Below are 20328 nucleotides of genomic sequence, written 5' to 3'. Positions count from 1 at the left end.
GGGATCCTATGCCTGTCTGACTTTTCCTCCCCAACTTCGAATCCCCTATCTTCAACAGGGCAGCACCAGGCAAGAGGGGGTAAAAAGCTCTTTATTTGAAGCTCCAGGGTGGGGCAGGGCACTGGCCTCTCACCAGAGGTCCCCACAGTTCAGGTTCCCTACAGCTCAGTGTCAAGCCTCAGCCACACAGTCCAGCTGTGCTCCGATTGGCAGGCGCGTCAGACCTGCAGGTTGACAAAAGGTGCGAAGCCAGCCATATCCTGCAGCAGCACCAGGGCCTGGTGCAGCGGCGGCTCCACGTCGATGTCCACGCCGCGCTTCCGCAAGCGGCTCAGGCTGGACTCCGCCACATGGTGGCAGTGCCGCACCCGCAGCGAGCGCAGCGCGGGGCAGTACTCGGCCAATGTCCTGAGGGAGGAGCAGGGTGAGGCTAGGGGCATGAAGCCACCACACCCTTGGTGGGGTAAGGTGGGAGCCCGGGCTCACTCAGCCTCGGACTGGCTCTGGCAAAATCCCAGTCTCCCTCCAGCTCGGGGCAGGGGCATACTTTTTCCGTCTCTACACAAGGGAGGCACCTGGATTGGCTTCCAGGGAGCTGGAGACTTCCCGTCTCATTTAAGAGGGGGAACTCGGCCCTCAGCTCCACCTAGGATTGCAAGGTTTCCCCCTTGTTGAAGAAAAGCCAGAAGTCGACTTTCTATGTGAAATCTCCCAATGTGTAAATATTGGTTCAAAAAAGTTTTTAAACTATGGGCTCTCTGGCCTAGGCAACCCTAGAGGCCCTTTCTGTTCAGAATGGGGGTGCTGTGGTTTGCAGGAAGATTCAGAAGCCTCAGTCCGGGCTTTTAACAACTACAGCCCGCCCCATACCAGCAGAGGCTAAGTGACTGCCCTCCTCCCGCCCCATCAGGCCCAGGCACCTGACACCGTCGCTTCCGACGCGGAGGCAGCCGGTGAGGTCAAGGTGCTGGAGTTCTGGGCAGTTCCGAGCCAACTCTTGAACCGCGGCGTCCCCCACGTTGGCGTTGACGGCCAGAGAGAGGCTGCGGAGGCCAGCGCCGCGCCTCTGCGCCAGGTACACGATGGCGTCGTCCTTGAGCTGGCGGCAGGCGGTGAGATCCAGCTCCTCCAGGGCCGGGCAGCGGTCAGCGAGGCCGCGCAGCGCCAGCCCGTCCACCCAGTCACAGTGCGCGAGCGACAGGCGCTGCAGGCGTGGGCAGCCCTCGGCCAGCGCCCCAAGCGCCCGACGACTCAGTTGCCCGCAACCGCCCAGCGCCACACTCCGCAGCTGCGGATTACGCGCCAGCACCGGCACCAGGTCCTCGTCTGACAACCATTCGTGACACGGCGCCAGCGCCAGCTCCTGCAGCCCCTCGGCGTCCCGCAGCAGCCAGGCCAATGCGGCCCGCGGGATCTGCAGACCCACCTGCGGGCGGGGAGGCACCCCAACTCTCAGCCCGTCCCGCACTCCTCAGCCGCCTATGCGCCCCTGAGTTCTTTTCTGGCAGCCTCCTGCTCTCCCAGGAGAGACCTCACTTTCCCTCTGAGTCGCTACCCAGTACTTGCCCTTTGGGAGTACTCCCTGCTGCGTGCATCCCTCCCCGGGCAGCCCCGACGGCCCAAGGGGGTCCAGAAGGGTATACTGCGGGGCTGGGGGCTGGGCTAGAGGCGGGGCGGTACCCAGGCAGGGGCGGGGCTTCAGCCCCCGGCTCACCTGCGCTGCATCGAAGCGACGCAGCCCGGCCAGGTGAAGCTGCACCAGCGCCCGGAAGGCCCGGCTAACGCGCTGCAGCCGGAGCAGCTGGCACAGCGGGACCCGGTTCAGGACGTGTGGGAGCAGCACATCTTCCCAGGGCAGGTCCAGGAGCCTGCGAGTAAAGGGGCGTTGGCACCGGCGTCCCGAGGCCACTATTACCTGCGAGTCCACCTCCGTTATGCTCCTGCGCCCCAGCTCCCAAGAGCGGCCCCCAGACCCAGCCCCGGCTCGGATACCCTCCCGCAGGTTCGTCTTCCCTCTCTCGGCCCCTCCGGTACTCGGTACCTGACGGCTCCGGGCTCTTGCTCCCCTCCGGACGGCTCCATCGGTGGCTCCATCGGCTGTATATTGCGCGTGCGCAGTAAGATTTTCTCGCTTTGGCCTTGGAGTGGCCGTGCTAAACCCGCCTCCTTGGGCTGTAGAGATAGACCTATTCAATCGAGTGCCGTCTCACCGAGGATCCAATCTGAAAGCTTTTCGGGTAGACCCCGAAACGCAGGCGGAACAGACCGGTGGTGTAACATTAGGCCTCGCCTTCTCAGCTACAGAGCTTGAGGCCCGAAGCTGGAGAATGCGGTGGGCATCAGAGACTGGCTTCTGTCGTCCTCTTGGGCCAGTAGCCGCCTCTGAGTGAAGTGATGATGGAAGGAGCAGGCAAGGCCAAACGCGGAGGGGGCGGAGCCAGGACTCCTAGGTTACCAGCCTCGCCTCTGCCCTCTGGTCGCGTTTAGCGACTTTGAAAAACGGAGAGAAACTATCCAGGCTCTTACTGTCTGCCACGTAACAGGTGTTCAATAAGTAATTGTTGAAATAATGAATGAATGGGTGAGGCTATAATTTTTCCCTCATCAAGTAAACCTGCTGAAACCTCCCATTCCTGATTAATTGTGAAGAGCTATCCAGCCTCTTCCACTTCGTAACAGTTTGGGCCGCGTTTCCGCCGGGGAAGAGAGACGTAGGGGGCGCAGATAAAGACTATATTTCCAACTGGGTCCCTTTCATTTCCTCCAAAGGTCCAGAGTCCTGAGAAGAAGGAGAGCTCAGCTCAGCCCGCCAGGGGTAGTGCTTCTCGGCTGGCCTTGGGTTTAGTTGTAGGGTCTGAGGCTGGGTCCGCCCTGGGGCAGTGACGCCCCAGACCTCTGGACTCGGCTTCAAGACTGCCTCTCACCGCGTCCCCACGTCCCAGTCCCAGGATCCGCTCCGGGGGACCCCAGGGGTAGTGCCTTCCCCCATCATCCACGGGATGAGTATAGGGGGATGTGAAGGACGCGAGGGCCGCTGCACCGCTGACGGTCTGGCGTTCCTTCGGTGCAACCACTTCAGCTGGCTCATCACAATGAAAACCACTTCTCATCTGTTATCTCGTCAGGGCTTCGGGCACCTCTGAAAGGTGGGCAGGTCTATGCTATCTCTCCATTTTAAAGATGGGGAAACCGAGGCCCTGGAGAGGAAGCGCCTTGTCCAGAATCAAGCCAGACGGGAATAGAGAACCCAGACATCTGGTTTTCCCAGAATTCCTTCCACGTTTCCCCACCCCGCAAGGCAGCGAGAAGGGAGAAGCTAGTGGCGCGGAAGGACAAGAAAGGGGTCAAGTTAGGTGAGGGCTTGCTACCTCTTCTTCCTCAGCCTGCTTAGGGAGGGGGTAGCTGGGAGGACTGACCCCTGCAAAGATAGAGCCACGTGAGCGCGCACCACCTCCGGCCGCGCGCCTCGTCCCCCTCCCCTCTTTGTTCGCGCCTCTGCGCCTGCGCAGTGCGACAAATCTGGCGCTGTCCCCTTCAGCACCACGCGGAGTCCGCGCCGCCCCTCCCCGCGGTGAGCCCCGCGCGCCCCCGCCTCGCACGTCCTCGCGCCCCCTGACTGCCCGAACAGACCCCCTTCTTCCTTCCGAGGTCACCATCTGCCCTCCCTGGCCCTCCCAAAGAGAGTAGTTGCCATAGTAACTCGAGCGGCTCTTTCTTAAAATAGCAGGATCCCCTTCTACCCTGGCCAAGGGCACAAGGGTTGCCTGTCGCCCAGGTCTTCCAGTCCCTAGGTCATCTCTTACCCCTGGGCAGGCGTGACGACACCTAACTCAGGCAGCAAGGAAGTTCTTTCTGAAATCTGATTTAACATCCCCCTGCTGCATCCTGGGAGGGTGGTCACCGTTGGGTCTCCTGGGTCCGAGACTCAAAACCCCTGGCGGGTTCAAGACGGTGTTCCCTAGATCTCCTTTCCATAGTTGATGGTCTCCTGGATTTAGGGGGCGGGTCCAGTCTACACCCATACCGTGTACTTGGCGCGGCCGCGTGCTCGTGGGGGCGGGAGCGCGTGTGGCATGTAACAGGTCATGTGGCAGCCTCCTAGGGACACGCGTGGGGTCTGGAGAGGGACACGCGTGTGCAGCCGGGCCTTACGTGTGGCTCAAGGGGCGGTGGGCGAGACAGACGTGGACACAAGTGGGGTGGGGCACGTCAGGGTCTGGGGAATAGAACCAGGGGTTCCATGCGCCCTCCTCCTTGTCTGGGGCGGGTCTTAGGTTGGCGGGAGAGCCCAGCGGGGACCTAGCGACCAAGGGGCTGGCAGCCTCCGGGGCTCCAGGCCCTGGGAGAGGGCGGGGGGTGGGGGGGATTAGCGTTGCCTGAGCGGCGCGTAGGGGGTAGGGGGAGGGACTGAGAGGCGGGCGGGCCTGGAGCAAACGGGAGCTGCGCTGCCTTCACAGCTCAGCTGGGCCCAGCCTCTCCTCTGTCTCTCCTCGGTCCCAGCTCTGGGCGAGCAGCGGTGAGTACTGAGGTGGCATTGAGTTGGGGCTGCGCAGGGTATGCGCTGGGACCCCGTTGAGCTTCCAGAACCTGCCTGGCAGGGTTGCTACTCCTGACCTCTGCCCCTCCCCTGCATTGCCACCAGAGGCCCCTTTACCTGGTTCTGGTCTCTCCCGGATGGGATCTGTCTTACCCCTGGGGAGAGAGGGAGAGGAGAGGAATATGATGCAGATTCCCCTCAAGAGACCCTAGTAGGTGAGGGGGAGGGGAGGGTGTGTGTCCCTGCTTGAGTGTGTACATCTGTATGTGTACATCTGTATGTGTATGTGACTGTGAGCAGTAGGTCTCTGTGAGTGTCTGATACACCTGGACCTCTGTGTGCACTGGAGAATGACAGCCTGTGTATATATTTGGGTACCTCTTTGTGTCTTCCTGTTTGATGATGGTGTGTGTGTAAAACAAGCATGTGCCTTTTCATTACACACGTATTTGTTATGACTATGAGAGTACATGAGGGTGTGTCTTTGAGCAGTGTGTGTGTGTCTGTGTCTGTGTGTGCCAGAGGGTGTTGCCTATGAATGTGTTTAACTGTGTACTGACATATTTGTCCTTATGTATGTGTGTGTGTGCATGTGTGTCTGTGTATGTGTGTGCCTGTCTGTACCTGTATGAAGAAAAAAATGTCCCTGGCCGGGTGTGGTGGCTCACGCCTGTAATCCCAGCACTTTGGGAGGTGGAGGCAGGTGGATCCCCTGAGGTCAGGAGTTCAAAACCAGCCTGGACAACATGGTGAAACTCTGTCTCTACTAAAAATACAAAAATTAGCCAGGCATAGTGGTGGGCGCCTATAATCCCAGCTATTCGGGAGTCTGAGGCAAGAGAATCACTTGAACCTGGGAGGCAGAGGTTGCAGTGAGCCAAGATAGCACCATTCCACTCCAGCCTGGTCGCAGGGGTGAAACTCTGTCTCAAAAAAAAAAAAAAAAGAAGAAGAAGAAGAAGAATGTCCCTTTCCCATTCAGTATGTATATATTGGGGGTAGGACCCTCTGCTCAGGCCTTTCTCCCCACTTCCATGCTGTGCCTCTCAGCCCTTCAGCATCCCTATATAACCCCTGTTCTTCTTCCCTCTCCTTCCAGGAGGCCTGAGTTTCCCTTCCCTAAGTGAGAAGCCTCCATAAGAGAGACTATAGGGGTCACAGGGCGGTATGATGGTGACAGCTGGCTGACACCCCCTCTCCAAAGGGTGGAGTACCAACTTCCCCCATTCCAGAAGTAGCTCCAAAGTGCCATAAGAACTCCGGGCTCACTCAACTTCTGAAGTTGCTTCCTCTGTCCTCCCAGGGTGATGCTCAGGGCCCCAGGCAGAAGGAAAGGAGCCAGGGGCCCACCAGGTGTATAACACTTTTCTCCTCAGGCCTCTATGGAAGTAGCCCCCAGGCGTGGGATCAGTGATCCCATATTACCAGGATGAGCTAGGCCCCTGGTACTCAGAGGCCCCAGCCAACCTTCCCTTCTCTATCTCTGCTGTCCTGTCCATCTAACTCCTTGGCAGTTCACCCCATGCTCCCCTTCCTCTTTTACAGGCCTGTCTGAAGAGCATGCAGCCCCCTTACTCCCCGCCTGGCCTCGCCATCCCTGCCCCCCCAGCCTGACCCCCGGCCCCAGCATGGCCCAGGGTGCCATGCGCTTCTGCTCGGAAGGCGACTGTGCCATCTCCCCACCACGATGCCCACGCCGCTGGCTCCCCGAAGGCCCAGTGCCCCAGAGCCCCCCAGCCAGCATGTATGGCAGCACAGGCTCCTTGCTACGGCGAGTGGCAGGTCCAGGTCCTCGAGGCCGGGAACTGGGACGTGTGACAGCACCCTGTACACCTCTGCGTGGCTCCCCCTCACCCCGTGTTGCTCCCTCACCCTGGGCACCCTCTTCACCCACTGGGCAGCCCCCACCCGGGGCCCAGAGCTCTGTGGTCATCTTCCGCTTTGTGGAGAAGGCCAGTGTGAGGCCACTGAATGGGCTACCTGCTCCCGGGGGCTTGAGTCGGAGCTGGGATCTGGGGGGGGTTTCTCCTCCCAGGCCCACCCCAGCCCTTGGGCCTGGCTCCAACCGGAAGTTACGGCTGGAAGCATCCACATCAGACCCACTCCCCGCCAGAGGAGGCTCCGCCCTACCTGGCAGCCGGAACCTTGTACATGGGCCGCCAGCCCCACCCCAGGTTGGAGCAGATGGCCTTTACTCCTCTCTCCCCAATGGGCTTGGGGGCCCCCCTGAGCGCCTGGCCACACTCTTCAGAGGACCTGCTGACACTGGATTCCTGAACCAGGTATGCAACTTCCCCTGGGCTCCCGGGGCCTCCAGTGTAGGGGCAAGGCTTAACCTCCTGTCAGACATGGGCTTGTCTGCTGTTCACTCTGAATCCTTTAATCTGTCCTAAATCTGCCTCTCTCTTGCCCTCTGTGTTTGTCTCTGTGTCTCTGCACCTCCATCTCTGTCCCTGCATGTTTTAATTTCTGTTTCTGTCCCATGTTCTTATGTCCTTGTATGTCTGGTTTTATCTCTGGGTGCCTGTGTCTCCCTCCTTGGCTCAGGGGGATACCTGGTCCTCCCCCCGGGAAGTTTCCTCTCATGCCCAGAGAATCGCTCGAGCCAAATGGGAATTCTTCTATGGCTCCTTGGACCCCCCCAGCTCAGGTAAGGCCTGGGACTGAGGCAGGGAGAACAGGGCAGGACCTTCCCCACAGCAACTGAGACTCAGTAGGGAGCCCTCCTTCAAACTTCCCCTAATCCTTGGAATTGGCTCTTGAGTCAGCCAATGTCTCCCCAGGCCTCAATCTTTCCATCTGCGCTATGATGGGAGGCTGGAGGATAGGGACTGGGTGGGACACCTGGAGGAAGCTGAGTAATGGAGGGAGGGGACGGCAGGATATTGAGGGGCATTCCATGGAGTAGAAAAGAGGCTCAGCAGGGCTCAGTGGCCCCAGCATTTTGGGAGGCCAAGGCAGGAGGATTGCTCAAAGCCAGCAATCCAAGACCAGCCTGGGCAACATAGCGAGTCTCTACAAAAAATTTAATTAGCTGGATGTAGTGGTGTGCACTTATAGTCCCAACTACTGGGGACGCTGGGTTGGGAGGATCCCTTGAGTCCAGGCAATCAAGGCTGCAGTGAGTTATAATTGCACCACTGCACTTCAGCGTGACACAGTGAGACCCTGCCTCAAAAAAGAAAGAAAGACAGAGAGAGAGAGAAAGAGAGAAAGAAAAAGACTGGTCTTCCCCCAGTTCCTCAAAGCCATTTGAGAAGAACTTGATTTAAAATGAGCTCCACTGGCACCAGGAACAAGCTAAGTTTGTAGCAGGAGGAATGGTGGCTAGACAGTGAGAGAACTTCCTACCAATATGAGGCAGTGGGCAGAGCTCCTACAGCAGAATTAGGACAGGGAACTGATGTGGATAACCTCCTGACCTGGATGCCTATGCACACTACAGGTGCTAAGCCCCCAGAGCAGGCCCCCCCATCTCCACCTGGGGTGGGCTCAAGGCAGGGCTCTGGGGTGGCTGTGGGGCAAGCGGCCAAGTACTCAGAGACAGACCTGGACACGGTGCCCCTGAGGTGCTACCGCGAGACTGACATCGATGAGGTGCTGGCTGAGCGGGAGGAGGCTGACTCGGCCATTGAAAGTCAGCCCAGCTCTGAGGGTCCACCAGGCACTGCCCACCCACCTGCCCCACGGCCTGGCCTACGCCCTGACCCTCATCCCAGCCTCGGCAGTGGCAATGAGGATGAGGACGAGGATGAGGCAGGCGGGGAAGAAGATGTGGATGACGAGGTGTTTGAGGCCTCTGACGGGGCCCGGTGAGTGGGGGAGTGGGAGAAGGAAGTGGCTTCCCATTGGCATACAGGCAGAGCGGGGCTCAAAGGGCTTGGGATAGAGATGGGTGTGGGCATTGTGTATAGCAGGAGATTCTAGACAGAGGCCTGAGGCTTGGCAGAACACTGGGGATGTGGGAAGCAAAGAGGCCAGGGGTTCAAGCAGAACAGGGGGCAGGGTGAGAGGCCAAAGGCCGCAGTCAAGCCCAGGATCACAGGAGCATGAGTCCGGATCCTGGTGGGAGAGTGGGGAGTGTGGGGACATTCCTTTCCGTCTCACACCCCAGTGTCGCTTGGAGCCTCATCTTCTCCTAAGATGTTGCCAGAAATAGAAATGGGATGGCAGGAGGGAAGCGGATCAGGGAAAATGAGGAGAAAGGGAGATTAGCAGGGAGGGAGGGGACTGGGTGCTGGGGACTGGTAGGGCTGGTGTGCCTCAGGGGGCACTGAATAGCTTGGTCCCCTACCCTGGAGGCTCTTTTTTGTTAGTGGGCAGGAGCCAGTGAAAAGGAGATGATAATCCCCTAAGCAGAGTCAGTGTGAGAGTTCAGTGAAATTCTGCCCGAGCCCTGTAATCTGGGCCCCTAATCAGAGTTTCTCCCTGCCCCTGCAGGCCAGGGAGCCGGATGCCTCTCAAGTCACCTGTGCCCTTTCTACCTGGGACCAGCCCCTCGGCTGATGGGCCTGACTCTTTCAGTTGTGTGTTCGAAGCCATCCTGGAGTCACACCGGGCCAAAGGCACCTCCTATACCAGCCTCGCCTCGCTGGAGGCCTTGGCCTCACCTGGCCCAACCCAGAGCCCCTTCTTCACCTTTGAGCTGCCTCCCCAACCCCCTGCCCCCCGGCCTGACCCACCAGCTCCCGCCCCACTTGCCCCTCTTGAACCGGATTCTGGTACCAGCTCTGCTGCTGATGGTCCTTGGACACAGAGAGGGGAGGAGGAGGAGGCAGAGGCCAGAGCCAAGCTGGCCCCAGGGAGGGAGCCCCCTAGTCCCTGCCACTCAGAGGACAGCCTTGGGCTGGGTGCAGCACCCCTTGGCAGGTAAGTAATTCCTTTTGTCCCTCAGACTTGAGGCTCCCAGGGCTCCAGAAACAGCTGCTGTAAGGGACAGATCCTGAGTGTGAGGATTAGTTTATATTCCTGACCCCTGAGTAGGGGTGGTTAGGGGATGCAGATCCTGTTTTCCCATTTGGAGGACTACTGCCATTAGCTGTGAGGGGGAGTTCCTCACAGTGCCTCTCTTGGTCTCAAGTCCAGTGGCTTGAGAAAGCATGATTCAGCATTGAAGGATCCCCGGAGAATACCCTTCTTGCTCTCCTGGAGGGCTCTTTCTTCCCTTGGCAGTCTTTAGCCTGCTCAGAATTCTTGTGACCTTACCCCCACCCAGCCTGGAGGCTTCACCAAAGATGCAGCCACCAGCCTCTCCCACTACCTCCCTCCCATGTCGCCCCTGCCCAATCAGGCATCTCTCGTCCAGCTCCAGGAAGTCCTTTCACAGTCTAACCTTTCTGCTCTCCCCTCTGCCAGCTACCCTCTCAGTCATGGAAGCCATGGCAACAGGAGGGGGTGGCCAGGGAGACAGGGTTGCCTAGCAACCAGGAGTTTCCGGCCTCTGTCTCTAGGGTGACAGGTGGCTTTGCGAGTAGAGCAGCTGGGGTGGGAAGGGGAGGAGAGAAAGGGAATGAGGGTGCGCACCCTGACCCTTAACCCCGTAACTCCAGAGCCTGCTTCTGTGTGGGTAGAGGGGGAGCACCAAGGAGAGGCTCCTCTCCCTAAAAGGCAGGAGGGGGAAAGCCTTCGGACCAGTATCCCTGCTGCCCTCAAATCTTTCCCTGACCCTCCACAGTTCCTCCATAGTAGTCCATCTATTCCACCTTTGTCCATAGTCTAAGAGACAAAGGACTATTTTCTGTGTAGGGCCAAGGTAGGAACAGATAATCTACATCTAATAGCAAATGTAGGCCCCTGGGAGCTTGGGGAAGCAACCAGAACTCCCACAGCAGCAAGATAGATGTGGGTTAGATTTAAGGCAGGACTTCCACAGAGAGGTGGTAATGATAGAGTAGGCTGATGGAGAGAATCTAATCTCCTTCCCAGGGAAAAAGAAGAATGCTTTCCCATGTCCCTCCACTCCCTCCCTCCCCTTCTCCACCTTCTGTGCCTGGAGGCAGAAGGAGGGTCTGGATGGCTCCTAAGGACCCTGCCCCAGCCTGAGCTGGTGTTCTATCCCGGCAGCGAACCACCCCTGAGCCAGCTGGTGTCCGACTCAGACTCAGAGCTGGACAGCACAGAGCGGCTGGCCCTGGGAAGCACAGACACCTTGTCCAATGGGCAGAAAGCGGACCTGGAGGCTGCACAGCGCCTGGCCAAGAGACTGTACCGACTAGATGGCTTCAGGAAGGCTGATGTGGCCCGGCACCTTGGCAAGAAGTAAAGCCACTAGGCTGGGACTGAGGATGGGGTCAGAGGGAGTGCATCCTGAAGGCAGCTCTCCATCTAATGTCCCCAGGTCATTGGGTAATCCCCACCTGACCCCCTGCGCTTCCCCTTGAGACCCTACCTGTCTCTCTATCCTGCCCACAGCAATGACTTCAGCAAACTGGTGGCTGGGGAGTACCTCAAGTTCTTTGTCTTCACGGGCATGACTCTGGACCAAGCTCTCAGGTGGGTGTTGACCCTTTGGAGGACAGCCCCCACTCTCCAGGCTTCATGTTAGGGCCCCAGGATGCCTCCTCTGAGCCCCTCTGTCCCCCACAAGCTGTCCTGACCTCACCCTTCCCAAGCTGGCTGGGCATGACCAAGGTCCAGAGCTGCCTGGTAAAGGGACCTTGGGTAGGGGTGATGGGTGAATGGTCAGGGTGCATACCCTCATCCCCTTTCTCTCCTCCCCTTCCCACCCCAGCTGCTCTACCCTCAAAGCCACCTGTCACCCCAGAGACAGAGGGTAGAAACTCCTGGTTGCTAGGCAACCCTCTCTTACCCCTTCCCCAGGGTGTTTCTGAAGGAGCTGGCCTTAATGGGTGAGACCCAGGAACGAGAGCGCGTGCTGGCCCACTTCTCCCAGCGATACTTCCAGTGCAATCCTGAAGCCCTGTCCTCAGAGGGTGAGGAGTTCTGAGAGCAGGGGGGTTCTTAGCTGGCCACAGAGGCAAAATGGGCTGGGCCCTGTGTGTGTGTACAAGAGCATGAGTGTGTGTACAGCAGGGAATGGATATACATGTGTGTAGGCATGTGAACTTGAAAGTGTGCAGACAGTGCTGTCATGGCTGCATGTATGTGGAACTCTACATGTGGACAGGCATGTTGCTAGGGTTGAGTGTGCTATGAAGAGGCAGGAGTTTGCATGCCTGTGCAGGCCAGTGCTTGGCTGGAGTGGGGTTTCTGTTTGGCTGCCCTGGTCTACAGGACTGTGCTGCGGTTCACTTTCTTGTGGTCCAGGCTTAGAGGCAAGGGAACGTTGGGGCAACTAGTGGGCAGCCCTCAGTACCTGAGGGAGCCAGGGACGGGTCCTGAGAAGAGGGCTAGGTCCTTGCTGAGGGATCTGTTGGAAGAGGAGCTCTTTGTAGGGAGGGTTCACTAATGGGGTTCAGGAGGTAGGAGGTTGCCAGCCAAAGCAGGTGGAGATGAACTGGGAGGTTGGGGAATATGGCTGTGGGAAGGGTCCCTGGGAGGCAGCCAAGGCTGAAAGTCAGCTCTCCCCTAGACGGCGCCCACACTCTGACCTGTGCGCTCATGCTGCTCAACACCGATCTCCACGGCCACGTGAGTGGGGGCCGGGCGGGCAGGAGCCAGAAAACAAACCCCTGGCCAGACATTCAGGACCTGGGAGGCCAAGGGCCCTCCAAACTCACAGGCTTCTGTTGCCTCCCTTAGAACATCGGGAAGCGCATGACCTGCGGGGACTTCATCGGGAACCTGGAGGGCCTCAATGACGGCGGCGACTTCCCTAGGGAGCTGCTCAAGGTGGGGGGCGGGGCAGGGTAGAAGTTGCTGGAGGGGAAGGATGGAGGACCCAGTCGGCGACGGAGTCCGGAGTCCAAGGGAGGGCAGGGCTGGGGCTTGCCGGCCCCCGCTACTGCTGCGGGAGCCTGGGCTCTCGTGACTCAGCCTGGGGACCACCCCCTCCCCAGGCCCCACGCGCAGGCTCTCCCGGAACATGGCGCACATGCGTGCGGTCGCGGCTGCGCGCGGCCGGGGAGGGAACCCGGTTCTGGAAAACACGCGAGCAGGCGGCCCAGGCCCCTGCATTTGCCTTCATCAGTTCCCCTCCTCCAGTGTGTGCTGGGGTGGAAGGCGGGAGTTGCGGAGGTCCCTGCACGGGGCCGGGATTGGGTGGGGGTACACTCCACACTGCTCCCCCGCCGCGTGGACAGCCAAAAAGACCCTCCTGGTGCTGCTGCGCTGCAGGGACCCAGAGGGAGAGGGGCCTGAGATGGACTAAGCTTTTCCAAGGTCTGGCAGCGAGTTAGCGCAAAGCTGGAGCTAGAAACTGCTTTCTGGCTCCCTGTGAGCAGGCCCCGTTCCCAGGCGCCAGCTCCATGACCCACAGCTGAGGGGTCAGATATGTAGGGGCTGGTGCCGGTGGGAGAAGGGAACGGCTCGTCCAATGGGTTCACTCTTCTCCCTGATGTGGTGGTAGTTTATCCAGGGAGGCCTGGACTCACTTGAAGAAACCCCCAGGCTTGGACAAAGGTGTCTCTGCGCCACTACATACATGTAACAGCACAGGAGTGTCCCAGGGCGTGTCTGTGAGCTTGGGGTGCTGGGCTTCTGAGTTTGGGGTGTATCCGAGAGGGAAAGTCCATGGTGAGCTGGGGCGTATGCTTGAGTTGCATCTGTGTGCCCGGGCGTCGTGAATCAAGGGTTTGTATGGCTTGGTGTGTTTGTGTTTTAGGGCTTACGATTTAGAGTGTGTGTCTGAGTTGGGGTGTAGGCTGGATGTTTATGTGTGGTGGGGTGTACATCTTCGAATTGGCCGTGTCTGAGGTATGCCATATGCCTCTGAGTAGGGGGTGTATGTTTGTGAGCTAAAGATTGTAAGTTTTGAAGTGTCCATCTGAATGGGTAGTGTCTGCGAGTTGGGGTGACCGTGAACTGGTGCGTCTGGTTTGTTGGGGTGTACGTCAGAATCGAGGTGTGTTACGTGACTTGGGATCTATATATGGGGGGTATCTGCGGGTGAGCTGCATGAAGTCGGGGCTGTTCCTTCCCTGCCTTCGTCCTCCCTCGAGGCCCCTCTTGGCTCAGTGGAAAAGGGCCGCAGGGAAGTGGTCCGACCTCTCGCCTCCCACCACCCAAACCCAGACGAGCCAGAAGGGAGTTCCAGACCCTGCCGGGTCCGCCCAGCGTCACAGCCCCAGGCATAGCGGCGCTCCCAGCCTCCCCGGAGCTGCCACCCACGCTGGCCTCCCCAGGCTCCTCCCAGTGGCCGTGCGGGGAGGGCCCCCTTCTCGATCCGGCGCCTCCATTTCATGCGATCCCCGCCCCCCGCCCTCGCCCTCCCCTTCCCGTCGGTGCCCCCCTCCCGCTGTAGCCCAGCCGCAGAGCAGACAGCGCCGCCACCGCCGCGCACTCCGTGCGTCCCTGAGAGCCGGGCCGGCTGGGGCCGGGCCGCGCCGCTCGCGCTGGCTGTCGGGGGAGCGGTCCGCGGGCCGTCCGGGCGGCCCGGGGGCCGAGGGCGGGCGGGGGCATGGCCGGGGGCCTCGGCGCGCCGGCCGGGCCAGCATGATCGGCGTCAACAGCATCCACAGCAGCGCCGGGCGGCTGCGCTCGCGCTCGCTGTGCTCCGTGCGCTACGGGCGCACCCACCGCGGCGCGGAGACCCTGTGCTACGGCTGGCCGCAGCGCTCGCGCAGCCTCAAGCCGGTGCTCTACACCGACCTGGTGGTCAGCCGCCTGCAGAGCCGCAAGAAGAAAAAGGCGGTGAGGGCGTTGGGGCCGCGGCCCACGCCAGGCTGGGGGGCGACTGAGGGGGCGGCTTGAGGGAGGCACTGAGGGCGGCGCGAACCGAGGGCAGAGCCTGGTAGGGACAGAGGTCAGGGGCAGCCAGAGGTGGGCACAGGCCGGGGGGCAGGGAGGGCACAGACCCTGGGACCAAGGTGGGCCTCACCGAAGAGGGTTTTCTAGATTGAATATGACTTGCGGCCCACCGATGGGGTTCGGGGCCCTCGAAGAAGGTGTGGTGGTGGGCCGAAGGGGTCCTGAGACAGGGCAGGGGATGAACTAGAAGGCTGGAGGCAAGGATTGCAGGTTGGATCTTGGTGGACGCTTCCGCTTTCTGGCCAGAGAGTTGGTGAGTGAGGATTAAGGGTCTGAGCCATGCTGGGTTTTGACTGGGTGTGTGCTGGAAGGTCTATGTGTTGATTTGCCTTGGTTGTGCTGGAGGCGGTGGAGCGGGGGTTGGAGGCTGTGGGGTACACCCATCCTCAGACAAGGGTGTGAACAGTGTGTGCCCAGTTGGGATGCCTGGTTTGCCGTGTGGCTGGGCATGGCCGTGGGCAGTGAGAGAGTCAGAGACTGGTTTGTTGGGAGGAGTGAAGGGGAGGCTGTCCCATCACAGGGAAGTTGCCAACGTCACCACTGCACCCAGCTCACATGCAGGCAGCATCACACGCCACACACTTAGCCCAACATGCACATGCTGGGGACACACCCACTCACGGACAGGCTGACGGAAGTACCCCCACAGTTGGAGGCGCTGGCGTGGACCCATGTTCCAGGCCACTCCAGGGAAGAGGGGACCCCATGCCACTCCTGGAGCCTGTTCTCTCTTCTGACCACCCCGGAACCCCCAAATGTCCCCAGGCCAGCTGGATAGAGGGGAAGTGGCTGGTTCACATCACACAGAGTTTGGGCTATGCAGGAATTGGAAGCTAAAACCACTGCTTTTTAGATGAGTGTTCGCTCTCTGGTGAGAAAGTGTGCACATGGGCAGTGCGCTGGACCACCCTGGCATTTGGCTTGTTGGGGCTGTCAGGGTTAGGGGGAGGCCTCAGCTTGTCTTGGTGTTGGGAGCCATGATAGTGTGCTCTCTATTAGTGAAGGAAGGTGCTGAGAGGGCGAGTCCTCTATCGTGGGGTCGCAGTTTCCCCATATGCTATGTGTGGGCTCATCCTGTGGAAACAGGCCAGAGCGCATGGTTGGGGGAAGGGGAATTTCTTGGGCTGCTTTTCCCCATTCCCTCCAGGGGTGTGCGTCTCCAGCCTAGGATCTGAGCAGGACAGCCCCTTAACAACAATAAAGATAATAATAGCAACAACCATTTACTGTGCGTCAGCCTTGTGCCGGGATGCCCTGTGCTAACTGCCTGTGCCCACATGTTACTACGTTTGTTCCTCTCCATGGATACTTGCCCAAAGTCATGCAGCTCAGGTGGTGGAGCCGGGCCTGGGTCTCCATTCTGGAGCCTGTGTTCTTGGTCATTATATCCTGCTGCCCTTTGCCCTTAGTTCTGGCTCATCTCCCAAGTGAGAGGGGAAGGCTCTAAGCTCTGACACTGGGGTACTGACCCACAACCCCCTAATTTGTTTCCCCCCACCCCCCCAGGCCTTGTACAGCTCCATCAAGAATGAGAAGCTGCAGTGGGCCATGTGAGTCCCAGGGCTGTGTGGTGGGGCTAAGATGGGGCATGGGGAAGGGGCTGCCTGGGGAGGCTGAGAGAGCTGGGGTGGGCCCTGGGTGGGGCAGGGGAGGAGAGTGAGAGGCCATGAGAGGCAGTGAGGCTGCCTCACTTCCTTCTTTGGAGATGTCTGCCTGAATTTGGGGTTCTGTATCTTGTCTCTAGCTGAGTTGTTATGACAAGTGGGTTGGGGTGGGAGGAGAGGTGCTGAAACATCAAAGGGAGGTCCCCTGGCAACCCTAGTGGAAAAGCAGAAGCCTCTGGAAGCAGGGCCTTGACCAGCAGTACAAGAGGCCCTCTCAGGTCCTAGGGAGCCCAGATGTCACAGAACAAAACAAGTAACCATGCTGTCTGTTCTTGGCAACCTCCAATAGAAACATAGAGACTCAGCCTTGCGCGGTGGCTCACGCCTGTAATCCCAGCACTTTGGGAGGCCAAGGCGGGTGGATCACGAGGTCAGGAGATTGAGACCATCCTGGCTAACATGATGAAACCCTGTCTCTACTAAAAACACAAAAAATTAGCCGGGCGTGGTGGCGGGCACCTGTAGTCCCAGCTACTTAGGAGGCTGAGGCAAGAGAATGGCGTGAACCCGGGAGGCGGAGCTTGTAGTGAGCCGAGATTGCACCACTGCACTCCAGCCTGGGCAACAGAGCGAGACTCCGTCTCAAAAAAAAAAAAAAAGAAAAAGAAAAAGAAAAAAAGAAAAGAAAACAAACATAGAGACTCATAAGCATGTCTTGGAAGAGCCTAGTCTGAGGGAAGAAATCCAGTTTGGGCCTTGGAGTCCCCAGTCTGAGGGTAGAGGTCTTATTTTCACAGTTCATAGATCACTCAGATTTGCTTTTATCCACTGAGACTCCCTCACTGCCCAGTTAGCTGGGAGTTCCCAGTCACTGGAGATCTCAGGGGAGGCACAGCTCAGGATTAGGGTGCAGGGGGCAATCGGGGAAGGCTTTTGGAGGGTTGAGACTGGGGCCATGAAGTTGGGGCAGCATTTGGGAAGAGGAAAGGGGAAGTTGGAATTTGGGAGGCAAAGGTGTGGTGGCTGAAATGAGTATGGGGTGGGGAACCAATGAAGGCAGGCCTGGCTGGGATGGAGAAAAACAGTGTTGGGGGAGATGCAGTATAGGCTCCATATGGGAGGCAACAGGGAGCTACTGCAGGTTCTTGAGCAAGGGAGTGACAAGATAGAATCCGATTTTTTCTTTGACTGAGCCTGTAGACCAGGATGTATGGGGTTGGGGTGGGGGCGGCACTAGGAAGCTACTTCTTCCATCTGCTACCATTTAGCCACAAGCCATGAGCAAAGCCCGGGGCTGGATGTGGTTGAGCCAGCAGAGGCAGACCCGGGGATGTCCTGGTGGCGAAGGGCGTGAGGGCTGCGGGTGTGCAGCAATGGAGAGGATAGTGCTGGCCCTACTTGATGGGAGGAAGGGACAGTGGTGGCTCTAGGCTGGGGAACTCTGAGGGAAGTGCCCTGCTCTGAGGGGGCAGAACTACACATTGGGGAGGCGTGATCTGAGGCTGGAGACATGACAGGACCCTCAGGTTGAGCCCCCCCAGCCACAAACACTGGGTGAGCTTTTCCAGGGCAGGCAGAGGCCAGAACTGAAGTGGGGGTCACGGCTCCACGGCCAGCCCCCTCTGAGGTGATCACACCTGCAGAGACGAGGAGGAGCTGAGACGCTCTCTGTCTGAGTTGGCCGACCCCAACCCCAAGGTCATCAAGCGGATCAGCGGGGGCAGTGGCAGCGGCTCCAGCCCTTTCCTGGACCTGACTCCCGAGCCCGGGGCTGCTGTCTACAAGCACGGGGCCCTGGTGCGAAAGGTGCACGCAGACCCTGACTGCAGGAAGAGTACGTGGCTGAGTGGTGGGGGGGTGGCGTCTGGGGGATGGATGGGAGTGGGCCTGTTCCAGGGTCCCCTGACCTGTCTTTTCTCTCTGCAGCACCTCGGGGCAAGCGGGGCTGGAAGAGCTTCCACGGGATCCTTAAGGGCATGATCCTCTACCTGCAGAAGGTGTGGGGCCAGGCCAGGGGGCTGGGGCTGGGACTGAGTTGGCTGGTGGGTGATGGATGGGTGGGAATAGGTGGGGCTGGGCCAGGCTGCTTTTGGGGCCAGGACAAGATGGGCACCCCTGCAGGAGGAGTACAAGCCTGGGAAGGCCCTTTCAGAGACGGAGCTCAAGAATGCCATCAGCATCCACCATGCCCTGGCCACTCGTGCCAGTGACTACAGCAAGAGGCCCCACGTCTTCTACCTGCGCACAGCTGACTGGCGGGTCTTCCTCTTCCAGGCCCCGTGAGTGCCCTCCTCCTGCCCATCCTGGACCCCTTCCCCCACCTCCCATGCTCCCCTCCCTGTCTCTGGATTTCATTCCTTCTCAGGCCACACTTGAGCCAGGACTGGCATCCTGGGACAGAAACCCTGGGCCCAGGTCCCAAGGGGCTGTGCTTTCTCCCCAGGAGCCTGGAGCAGATGCAGTCCTGGATCACGCGCATCAATGTAGTAGCCGCTATGTTCTCTGCGCCCCCCTTCCCAGCTGCTGTTAGCTCCCAAAAGAAGTTCAGCCGCCCTCTCCTGCCCAGCGCTGCCACCCGCCTCTCGCAGGTAGCCCCAGCTCTGTCCACCTGGTGCCAGTGGGATGGAGGGGGTTAGGCTCAGGCCCACTGCACTCAAGACTGCTGTGTATGATCGTGGAGATGTCCCCTGCACCAGGATGCTGGCCACAGGGGTGAGCAGGGGCTGAAATCCAGCCCCCACTGGGTCCCACTTGCCAGCTGGGAACCCAAACATAGTGTTTGTCCAAAGGAAGGGGCATCTTTTTAAAAATCTGCACAGAGGCACTATATAGGGCAGAGTGACCATGGCCATGCCTCCCCCTGGCCACTAGGAGGAACAGGTGCGGACCCACGAGGCCAAGCTGAAGGCCATGGCAAGTGAGCTGCGGGAGCACCGAGCCGCCCAGCTGGGCAAGAAGGGCCGGGGCAAGGAGGCTGAAGAGCAGCGGCAGAAGGAGGCCTACCTGGAGTTTGAGGTGAGCCTCCCTGCCTGCGCCTCTGTCCACACACACAGGCCCACACTAGGGTGAAGGGCATGAACTCTAAGAGTGGAACCGGCTAGAGGTCCTTGGGCAGGTTGCTTAATCTAAGCCTCAGTTTCCTCCTCTGTGCAAGAAGGATAACATTTGACACCCACTGGGGTTTCAAGGTGAGGCGTATGTCAAGCGTGCCATTTCCCCAGCTCTAGTAAAGGCTCAAGACACATTAGGTTACAGATGATGGTCCCAGGAGAGCCCAGAGAGGGTACCAGCCTGCATGGGACCATCCCACAGTCCTGGGCGGGCACCTGCCATCTCCTGCCCTGCTGGTAGCCCTCCCTGGTCCAGATGGTGGGATGGGCAGAAGGCAGAGAACAGGCTCTCACAGCCCCTGCCCCTCTGCCTCAGAAATCGCGCTATAGCACCTATGCAGCGCTGCTTCGGGTCAAGCTGAAGGCAGGCAGCGAGGAGCTGGATGCAGTGGAGGCAGCACTGGCCCAGGCCGGGAGCACAGAGGACGGACTCCCTCCTTCTCACTCCAGTCCTTCCCTGCAGTCCAAACCCTCCAGCCAGCCCCGGGCTCAGCGTCACAGCTCAGAGCCTCGGCCAGGGGCAGGCAGTGGGCGGCGGAAGCCCTGAGATGAGGTTTGGGGTGGGGGGTGCCTGCTGGGCACCTGCAGGATGACATGGCCCTGCCTGAGCCCAGGCCGGCCTCGGGCCACCCACGAGGGCCTCCCGGTCTAGGGCCCGACCGCGCCGGACGCGGTGTCCGGGGCAGGGCAGGGCTGGGGCCTGGGCCTCAGGAGCCTAGGCTAGGGGCACGTCCGAGAGCCCCTTTTTGTGATAATGTTTTGCACTTTTTCTTACAGGGTGGGCGGGGGTGGGAGGGGCTAGCGCCCCTGAACTTTTGATGCTTTTTTTTTGTGTGGGAGAGGCCTGATGCCATTTCTGCTTTCTGCTGAGACCACCCCACCCTGACACCAGCAGTACCCCCTCTGTCCTGGGGCCTGGCTTGGACAGAGACCAGGATTTGGGGCTGAGCTGGTTTCCCCTCCTTCCTCCCCAAGGGCTCACCCTCTCTCTTGCTGGAGGTGGAGGAAGGGCGTCCATGCCAAGGCCCCATACCTGGGCCGGGGGCAGCACGACCTGGCTTTCCCCGCTTCAGTGGGCCTTGCCCTTTGTACAGCCTCCACCCCCATTAAAACTGCTCTGGACTTGCTGGCTGGGCCTCATCCTTCTCTTCTCACCATGCCTGGCGTGTGGGCAGGATGGGTAGCTGGTTCCAGGGACAAGAGTCACATC

The 20328-nt window shown here is 59.6% G+C and overlaps 2 protein-coding genes across 4 annotated transcripts; one reads left to right on the top strand and one right to left on the bottom strand.

Annotated features, from left to right (window-relative positions):
• Positions 1 to 74: 74 nt before the first annotated feature.
• On the bottom strand, positions 75 to 4186 carry FBXL15 (F-box and leucine rich repeat protein 15). Its single transcript, XM_007963967.3, has 5 exons — positions 3804 to 4186; positions 2042 to 2172; positions 1715 to 1868; positions 921 to 1426; positions 75 to 408 (listed from the first exon to the last, which is right to left on the bottom strand). The coding sequence occupies exons 2-5, from the start codon at positions 2092 to 2094 to the stop codon at positions 219 to 221; spliced, it is 903 nt and encodes a 300-aa protein (XP_007962158.1). The 5' UTR covers positions 2095 to 2172; positions 3804 to 4186; the 3' UTR covers positions 75 to 218.
• PSD (pleckstrin and Sec7 domain containing) lies at positions 2383 to 20245 on the top strand. Of its 3 annotated transcripts, XM_007963968.3 has the most exons (18): positions 2383 to 3353; positions 4458 to 4516; positions 6083 to 6819; positions 7085 to 7187; positions 7983 to 8349; positions 8978 to 9406; positions 10601 to 10795; positions 10949 to 11029; positions 11357 to 11469; positions 12069 to 12127; positions 12239 to 12328; positions 15911 to 15954; positions 17652 to 17842; positions 17935 to 18005; positions 18130 to 18287; positions 18452 to 18596; positions 18880 to 19023; positions 19435 to 20245. In XM_007963968.3, exons 1-18 carry the CDS (start codon positions 3181 to 3183, stop codon positions 19663 to 19665), a joined length of 3390 nt encoding a protein of 1129 aa, XP_007962159.2. In that variant the 5' UTR covers positions 2383 to 3180; the 3' UTR covers positions 19666 to 20245. The 3 variants fall into 3 exon arrangements, 2 of the variants coding, with proteins under 2 accessions (XP_007962159.2, XP_072875400.1); XR_012094042.1 differs by lacking the exons at positions 18130 to 18287; positions 18452 to 18596; positions 18880 to 19023; positions 19435 to 20245 and having other exon boundaries at positions 17707 to 17842; XM_073019299.1 differs by lacking the exons at positions 17935 to 18005; positions 18130 to 18287; positions 18452 to 18596; positions 18880 to 19023; positions 19435 to 20245 and having other exon boundaries at positions 17577 to 17678.
• Positions 20246 to 20328: the final 83 nt, after the last annotated feature.

Source organism: Chlorocebus sabaeus, chromosome 9 (genome assembly GCF_047675955.1).
Source record: "Chlorocebus sabaeus isolate Y175 chromosome 9, mChlSab1.0.hap1, whole genome shotgun sequence".
Taxonomy (NCBI): Eukaryota; Metazoa; Chordata; class Mammalia; order Primates; family Cercopithecidae; genus Chlorocebus; species Chlorocebus sabaeus.
This window is presented reverse-complemented; position numbering and strand designations above follow the sequence as displayed.